We start from the raw sequence: 9,089 nt of genomic DNA, 5'->3' as shown, positions 1-9,089 counted from the left end.
GGGGGGGAGGCACGCGGGACTGGTAAGAGTACATCCTGACACAAAAGACACAAAAAGTTGATTTTTTTTAAAAGATTGTTGCGCTACAAAAAAAGCTACTTAACTTTAATTCAAACGGGGGTTTGTTGAGTAATGCCCCAAGTTGACCCCAACTACACATTAAGGGGGTAAAAAATCCCAAAAAATGGGTATCAATTATCCTTAAACAATATACAGAACAGGTTACCTGTCATAGTAATCTCTCTGGAAGTCATAGTCCAACTCAACAGATGAACTGTGGACAGAGCAGAGACGGTACAGAAGCGTTAACCACAGACGTGAGGTTAGTACGCTCTGACTTTGCGTATCACACACACACACACACACACACACACACACACACACACACACACACCTGTACATGTCTCCCGCGGAGCGCTTCACCGTCTTCGATCGGTGAGGTTTCGGCTCGCCTGCCAGGTTGATGTCTGCGGGAGGTGCACAAACACAAGCGTCAAGGGGGGAGGAGCTACGAGCCGTGTCAGGAAGCCCGGAGGTGTGACGCGTCAATTAACACGTTTCCATCGCTCCTTCCCTTTCACCTGGCGGCGTTTTATTTTTGAAGGACCGACGCAGGTCAGAACATTCAGATTAAGAAAATAGTTTTAGTGATACGAGAGGCGTTGATGTTAAATATAGTTAAATATAACTCGTGTGAAATGATCGGCCTTTCCCACGGCAGACATTTTGAAACAGCACAGGTGTCACTAATCGCACTAACGATGGCTCCGCTCCATTCAAGTGATCCAGAGAGATCAGCATGCGGCGAACCAGGAGCCTGAAATCAAAGCAGCTAAATGGAATCAAACCTGTGCTTTTAGTCAAAATGTCTGCTGTAAAAAAACATAAAAGGAAGCGTCACCCTTCCACTGTCGCTTTTATAAATTCCTGGTTCGCAGCACTAGAGGGCAGCACAGCCCTCTGTGAAACAGGAAATAAAAAAAGGACTGATTTGTTTCGAGGCTCAGGACTGGACTCCTTGAGGCTTTGTACCTCCTCCTCCTCCTCCTCCTCCTCCTCCACCTCCTCCTCTCCTCCTCTTCCTCACCTAGCACCTGTCCCACGATCATGCGGCCGTCCTCGCTGACCACGGCGTTGCGGGCGTTCCTCTCGTTGGCGTACTGCACGAAGGCGTAGCCCTTGTGGACGGAGCAGCCCACGATCTTGCCGTACTTGGCGAAGATGGCCTCCACGTCGCCCTTGGTGACCAGCAGGGTGTTGAGGTTGCCGATGAAGACGCGGGAGTTGAGGGAGCGCGGGTCAGTCTTGTTGGTCACGTTACTGCTGGCCATCGGGCTGACCGCCAAGACAAGGGGGGAGGGGGGGTGGGGGGAGAGGAGAGGAAAGGAAAGGTAGCAGATATGAGATTTAGTTTTCTTATTTCCTCGCACTAGAACTTATCTCTGCACCGTGGCCAACGTGAGAAGCTCTTTAACAACGGGGCTTTAAGTGAAAGACTGCAGCTGTTAAATATATATATATATTATATAAATATTCAAATTATTAGTCTACAAAATGTCCATCGCAAAGTTTGCAGAGACAAAAGTTGACGTCTTTGGACTGTAATTATTTTATTCATTAAATGAAATAAATTCAAAATTTACAATCATGTAAAATAGAGAAAAAGCAGAAATTCCTCAACATTTTAGCTCCACTTTTACGATTATCAATTATTGTTAATTCCCCGTCTATATCAAGTCATTACGATCACTTCAGCACATCTCTCACACACACACTATATATATATATATAGACGCGTGTGTGTGTGTGTGTGTGTGTGCGTGTCACAAAGGGGAGGCTCTACTCGTGGATACAGTGTGACGGTGCGATCGGGGGCCATGAAGCAGCCGGCACTCACTCCATTGTGTCTGTACTCGGGTCGATGGAGGTCTGCCTGCCTGTCTGAGTCTGTTGGAGAGAAGAGGGTCGTCGAAGGAACTATGAGAGACTGTGGACAACACCTACTACAAAACAAAACAACCCAAGAAGTGCTTCAACAGGGACGAGGGGCTGCTAGCTAAAAATGAAAAAAAAGAAAGAAAAACAACCTGCGGGGATAAATGGTTGTTCGTTATGACAAAAAAAAAAAAAACAGGATGTGTGGTTTGTATTTTTTGAAAACGGGGCAACTTCCTGGTTCTACGGATTCTCCCTGCAGTGAACGCACCACCTCTCTGAAGCTCACAACAACAAGATCAATTTTAATCCTGATTAAAACACGCGTGACGTGAGCTTTAAATCGACACGACATAGCTGCAGCCTTCCTCAGCGTGTATGTTTATCTATATCTATATCTATATATCTATATATGAGACTGTGGGGAAGCACAGAGGAGACTTTGCGTTTCCTCCAGAGCCAAAGCTCAATGACCTCTTGACCTCGAGTGAGGGTCTACTGGACACATGAACCTCCACCCACATCAATCTTTACACTCAAGGTTTGATCGATGATCGTTCAATAAAGCGACGACGACGTGAAAGACGGCCACCGAAGAGCCTCACAAATCAAGACGTTTCCTCACTGGAAGGTGTTTATTTTGTGTGTGTGTGTGCCCCCCCCCTCCTCCTCTTTGTGGGACATTCTCTCCGCATCAGGACACAAAATGCTGACCTCTTGTGCGGCCATCTTGTTTTTTGTGTTGAAGGAAAGGGAGACATTTATTGGGAGAATAGCCAAACTTCTCTTTGGCAGACTTTTCTCCACTTAAAAGCCTTTTATGTTTATATAAACCTCAATAAACGGAACGTAAGCTTCACAGAGGTGGAGTTTATTGCAGCGCTGTCATGTTGGAAGGTCCTTCTAGTGCTTTTATTCCAAAAATGGCTCCTCTCGTCTAAGAGTCCCTTCATAGCACACGGCATGATAGTTCACCCCAATAACAAGTGTTCCTCAGCCTCATCTGGGCTTCATCGTGTGAGCTGTGGTGTGGAAATCCTGACTCTCGGTTTATGGTCGGTGGTTGTGGGTGTTTGTGCTTTAGACTGTGAGAGACACGACGACAGGAAGCGCTTCGTAAACACGTGGGTGGAGCCGTGTGCTTTGTAGATTATGGGGGATTTACAATAAAAAAGGAGATGTGATCCTGACTTTCCAGGAAGGTTTAGCTCAGTGTCACTGGTGATCGGGAGAGAAATGCAAACTCTAGAACCGACTCTGCTGAGGTGTTTAAAAGGAACAGGAGACTTGAAATCACACAATCGTTACAGGAGGTGTTAGTACGTCATGGTATTCAGAAGCATGCTTATTTGAATGGGTTCAAACTTACTTTCGGTGATAATGGTGACATTATTGTTATTATCAAGAGCAGGTATCTGTTTTTCTGTGGGGGGGGGGGGGGAGGGGGGTAATAGACCAGATTTGACTCCATCAAATGACATGCACTCAAAAGACAAAAAAAACAAACAATTACAAAGCAAAGGCAGCAGGTATTCTGTGCCTGTGTCAGCGCCGGTACCGAGTCCTTAAGGCCCGGTGCAGGAGGGAGTGTTACTCAGCATTAGCTACTGGTGATCGACAGTTATGCATTGGATTATCATCAACATGTGGGAGGAGCTTGTGTAACTAGTGTCAGAATGTAGCAGTTTGATCTTCTACGTTCACAGCACAAAAAAAAAAAGAAAAAAAAGATAACCACTACATGCTACTGGCTCTAGGAAATCCAAAAGTGGAGGAATGGGCTGAATCACAGAGGGGTGGAAATAAAAGTGGATTAAAAAAAAAAAAAAAAGGGGGGGGGGGGGGGGGGAAGAAAAAAAAAAGATGCAAAAGTTGAGGTGAAAAATAAACAAAACAAAACCAAAAAAAAAAAAAAAAAAAAAAAAAGAGGTTGAGACCAACTTACGATTTGCCGCCGTTCAAAAAAGTGGCTTCAAAAACTAAACAGGGGGGAAACAAAAACGGAATATTAGAAAAGAGGCCATTGTAAAAAAAGTATTATTTCCACAAATATGGAAAACAAAAGAGGGAAATAAGTATATTAAATAAATAATAAAAAAGTCAAATAATAACGCCCTCAATGACACATCTTCAGTAAAAATAAATAAAAACAATTAACTCTAAATCTACTCTCCTCAGTTATACAGAATATGAACATTTTTGCAGAAATATTATGATTTAGGTTGAATTTCTTTGTTTCCAATTATTTAATAATTAGTAATTAAATAAGAATAAAAACAAAGCTGTCAGCCAGAGACTGTGCAGGAAAGTAACTGCAAAATAAAACAACGTAATTATCCAACGAATAACCAACTAATGCTCATCACACTCTTATACTAGTCTCACACTATCTGCACATCTGGGTCAACTTCTCCAAAAACCAAACCAGTAGTAATCTAGTCCAGCAGGTGAACAACAACACTGTCTGGGTCGGCACATCATTTGTCCAGAGGAATTCAAAAGATCATGCAAACAAAAAAAACAAAAAAAATGAGTGAATGGATTCAAAATAAAGTAGATAATAAAATGTACTAAATGACTGTTTACCTGCAATAACAACCTGCTTATTTATGCTTCTACAGATAAATAAAGTGGCACATATAGGGGCCCCTAGAGGGCCTCAAGGACGCTTCCAGAGGACGGGGGGGAGGGGGGGGCTGGGATCCTGCAGGGGGGCATCAACAACTGCAAGTCTACCCTGATTCCCCCACAATAAACCTCCTGTAAGACGGGTTTTCTCCCACACACACACACACACACACACACACACACACATGTAAACAACTGATCCGTCATGGAGCCATAACGCGACAGGTCACGAGCAGAGGAATTTAAAAAGGTACAGGCACGCAGCTTACTGCAGGCCCCTCTGTAGGCCTCGCGCCACAGCTCAGTGCACACTGCTAATGAATGAGGGGTTTCTAAATCTGCAAATTAAACTTAAAAAAAAATGATAGCAGAATTACCCCCAAAAAATGCCCCAAAATCTGTCACACCAATGCTACACGGCACTGCCAGGTGTTAATGTTCCTTTAAGAAAAAAAAAGAAAAAAAAGAACGCCCCACTCGTCATTGAGGGGGGGGGGGGGGGGGGAGAGAGAGACACATCTTGCCTGAAAAAAAATACATCACTCGTGAAAGATTTGCTGCAGAAAACACACCAAAATCACCAAGGAAACGTCTCATGGAGTCAATTTCACACGACTTGCACGTCAAGTTACAGGTGGAGGCAAAACACGGCACGAGATATAAAAAAAGAAAAGCCTCCAGAAAAAGGGCGAGCAGACAAGACTGGAACCAGCTTCCATCTTTCTTTTTCCTCGAAAACACGACCACACATCAGATAAACAAACGAGGTAAACACAGCAGCCCTGCGAGAGAAAAATGGAGTCTTAAAATGTCTCGTTTGAAAAACAAAAGCAAAAAAAAAAAAAAAAGAAGAAGATCTTGTCGCGGAAGCTACTTCACACTAGTTTAGTTTCTGCGCAGCTCAAATATGCACAACACAAAATGTACGCCACCTACATAAAGCTCAACAACAGTCTCAGGAATACCAGCCAGGAACAAAAAAAATGCATTAAAAATGAAAACCGAAAAAAAAAGTCCCAAAGAGGTTTCAAAGTCGAAAAAAAAATAAAAAAAAAAAATATAGGGGGGGAAAAAATCTCTCGGTTAAAAATACTCACCAGGAGCTTAACACTAAAAATGAGTAAAAGTCAACGCTGTTTTTACTTGAGTAGGTAAAGATCCCCGTTAACGGCTCGGCAGGCTGATTGTATCACCTTGAAACAGTGGACACGAAATGGCGTCGTCTCTACGGCACGCACACAACGGACGGAGGGTGACGCCCACCGCTGCGTCACGGCCCCTGATTGGACACTCGAAACCGCCAATGTGTTGGCTGTGCTCGTCACGGATTGGCCGGATGCGCTTGCCAGTCCGGCTCCACGGATGACGTCACACGCCAGGCCATTGTACGCCATTGGTTTGAATAACACTCTTAATATACGTCAGTTTAAGCTCTGCCCACACCTTCTTCAGGCCATTAAAGGACCATTATTTCTCAGGTTTAAAAAGTTGATATTTGATATAAATATTTATATATATATATACAGTAAATATATAGGATGCGTTTATGTTTTTCACACATATGGGACACATGATAGAATGCAATGTAGCAATTTAATACAAAGTAACACATGTTATTAATACAATGTAACAATGCAGAATACAACTTAACATAATGTACATAAGGAAGTGGAAGACAGCTAGTCTAAAACAGATTTTTGGTTTCACCATAGCTTTTAGGCTATAAATATATTTATATATATATATATATTGATATATATATTGATATATATATATATATATAAATATTTTAATTTAAAAAAAAAATGTTGTGCTGCAAAAAACGTCACGTTTAACAAAACAAATGTCATAAATAACAATAACAAACATTATTTTTACTTTCTATCACAAACGTGACTGCGCGGCTCTTGAAGGTACATCAGCAGGGTCACCATTTCATTCTCCGTGAGATTGGACCTGAGGAATAAATAAATAAATAAATAAACATGGGTTCAGTACAGGACACATTGTGAATAAAGAGAGAAAGAAGACGAGCGTGCATAGAGCACCTTGGACGTCAGCCGTCCTCCTGCGAGCTCGAGGCAGAGTGACGTCCAGTCTGGAGGTGGACTCGGGAGTTCTCAGCACTTCCTCCAGCCTGCACTGCTCCTCGTCCTCCTGTGTTGGAGTTTGCTGACGTTTCCTCCTGCCTACGGGCGTGTTCGGGCTTTCTGCTCCGCCCTTCTGTCGCTCCCTCTCCCTCCGCAGGACGACGGCCTGCCGTGTGGTCCTGTACTCCAGAGAAAAGTCGCTGATGGTTTTGCAGAAGTCCTCCGCTTTGGTGTCCCTCACCATGGCTCGGGAGTAGCCTAGGAATAAGAGGAAAGAGTGGAACCTGGAGGAGCAAACGGAAAGCTTTAGTCCAGAAGTTAAACCTGGACCACAACAAAACTTTGCACCAAAAAACGTCAACATAATGAAATGAACCGCTCACACCTGTTGATGACCCGGCGATGGACGGCTCTCAGGACCTTCAGCCTCTCCTCGCACTCTTTTAAAATCCGCGGCAGCCGGTGACGGAGCGATCCCTCCGCGGCCGGGGCCTCACCTCCTCCTCCTCCTCCTCCTCCTCTCCTCTTCTCCACCTTCCCTCCTTTCCTCTTCTCCTCTGCCTTGTCCAACATCTTAAGCTGCTCCCATGATGCTTTGCACAGGGCCTCCAGCTGCGCGAGGTCGGACTGGACCAGGGAGTAGTCGAACTGCAGAGAAGAGAAAGAGACGGGACGTTTTGTAGCGGATCCACAGAAGGGAACCATGGTTCCTTTTTTGTTTCTTCTTCTTACTCAAATGCACACTCAAGACCAACCTTGCCAGCTTTGGTGACGGCAGTGATGTCGGAGTGGAGGTCAGTGGACTGCGGGTAGAGCTGCAGCAGAAGCACGCAGACGTGGAGCAGCAGCGGCTGGCGAGTGTGCGTATCCCTCACCTGGGACAGCTTCCCCAGGTAACTCAGCTCAAAACCCCGCGCCTGGGCATATTCAAATTGAGTAGAATTTAGTTGGAAAGAAAAAAAAAACATTTATTAAAGATGGAGAATGAAGATTGGGATGACTCACCTTGCATCCGTTGAGAAAGTTGCCGATCGCCAACACCGTCGCTAGAATGCATCTGAAGGTCTGGCTGGCCGCGAGCTGCTCCATGGCCAACTTCAGGTGGAAGAGAGGCTCGGCGATTTCCTGTCGCGAGGACGACAATGTGGTGATTCATGTGAGTAGGTGAGCCATCGCATCCATGTGTTGTTTTTCAGTCTGGTGACATGGTTTGGATGGATGGAAGTCATCACGGGTTTCTACAGGATTGCGACGGTGGACGTTCTTGATGATGCAGCTCACGCCAACTACCTTGAGCCGGTTTTTATTTCTCATGAAAGTGTAGCAGTTTCTACCAGAAGCGAGTCGATTGAATGACTTTTGCATCATTTCCCAAACTTTTTGAAATGACAAACCACCGCGACCCAATTCACGATACAGGCCTTCTCTGCAAATCGCGAGAAGAGCGAATTTGGGCGTAAATGAACGTTCCAAACTATTTTTACAGCCATTTTTGCATCGCCTTATATCATCTTGAATACATAAAACAGTCATTGTGAAGAGATTTCAGTTTAATAAAATATGCATGCGTGAAACCGTTTACACACACGTTACATACTTAATAAATGAGCCCAAATAAATGCAATAAGGTGGAGTTAGCAAGCTCATCATTTTCATTTCCTCTCGTTAGTAAAACAAACTTGACTCAATGTTATAGGCTACACTTATTAGACCAATATGAACAGTCAGGCTCCCTCATGTGGCTCAAAAGTGTACTGCAGATATAAATGTTAAATATCTAATTGGCGACCCAAATAAAAACTTCTACCGGTGGATCCAGACCAATTCTTTGGGATTGTAAAGGGTAGCAAAACAGACGATCCTTCTTTACAAAAATGCTGTTGATTGATCCATCCTTATAGTCTCCATCACACATGCCACTTTCACTTACCCTCTCCAAGGAGTCGTAGTCCAGAGCGAAGGCCCACAGCTGAAGCCGGGAGTTCAGATGTGGGATTTCCCCCAAAGTGAGTAGGCAGAGCTCGGCGGGGGCCAGAGGGGAGTGCTGGTTCTGGGCCTTGGCCTCCTTGATCAGACGCAGTTCCTCTTCGGTTGGGATCAGCGCTTTGAGCCGCTGTTTGAGAAGGGAACGTGGGAAGAGATGTTCAGTAGCTGTGTCTGTCCTTATGTGCATCCTGCTCAGGTTGCATTTCGGTGAGGGCAACAAAATTGCGAAAAAGACAAACTTTAAAAGGTTAAGCAAATGCCGAAGCTCAAATTCTCACAACCTCTGCTGTACCTGAACGTCCTCTCTGTCCAGCACACTGCTGTCCATGCTGTAGATAGCCGGGGGGAGGAGGCGGGGAGGGGGCAGGCTGCTCAGGGCGATGGTGACGATGTTGCTCCTCTTCATCCCCAACACTGAGACCGACGGCTGCTTCTGTAGCGGGATCAAGA

At 44.8% G+C, this 9,089-nt stretch overlaps 2 protein-coding genes across 2 annotated transcripts in view; both read right to left on the bottom strand.

Moving 5' to 3' along the window:
* Positions 1-5,786, bottom strand: part of LOC137885843 (heterogeneous nuclear ribonucleoprotein C-like) — a 6,546-nt gene extending 760 nt beyond the window's left edge. The window contains exons 1-7 of the mRNA XM_068728147.1: positions 5,661-5,786; positions 3,305-3,358; positions 1,898-1,947; positions 1,088-1,335; positions 395-467; positions 227-274; positions 2-35 (exon numbers count right to left, since the gene is read on the bottom strand). Coding sequence (XP_068584248.1) covers positions 2-35; positions 227-274; positions 395-467; positions 1,088-1,335; positions 1,898-1,947; positions 3,305-3,325 — 474 coding nt within the window. The 5' untranslated portion in view covers positions 3,326-3,358; positions 5,661-5,786. The remainder of the gene's footprint in view (position 1; positions 36-226; positions 275-394; positions 468-1,087; positions 1,336-1,897; positions 1,948-3,304; positions 3,359-5,660) is intronic.
* A 616-nt stretch (positions 5,787-6,402) lies between these two features.
* On the bottom strand, positions 6,403-8,641 carry LOC137885954 (FH1/FH2 domain-containing protein 1-like). Its single transcript, XM_068728320.1, has 6 exons — positions 8,584-8,641; positions 7,659-7,778; positions 7,409-7,570; positions 7,039-7,301; positions 6,612-6,937; positions 6,403-6,519 (listed from the first exon to the last, which is right to left on the bottom strand). The coding sequence occupies exons 2-6, from the start codon at positions 7,740-7,742 to the stop codon at positions 6,491-6,493; spliced, it is 864 nt and encodes a 287-aa protein (XP_068584421.1). The 5' UTR covers positions 7,743-7,778; positions 8,584-8,641; the 3' UTR covers positions 6,403-6,490.
* Between the last annotated feature and the right edge of the window lie 448 nt (positions 8,642-9,089).

This window comes from Cebidichthys violaceus, unplaced genomic scaffold, assembly GCF_023349555.1.
Source record: "Cebidichthys violaceus isolate CVI_PGR_0920_01 unplaced genomic scaffold, fCebVio1.0.p SCAF_41, whole genome shotgun sequence".
Classification (NCBI taxonomy): Eukaryota; Metazoa; Chordata; class Actinopteri; order Perciformes; family Stichaeidae; genus Cebidichthys; species Cebidichthys violaceus.
This window is presented reverse-complemented; position numbering and strand designations above follow the sequence as displayed.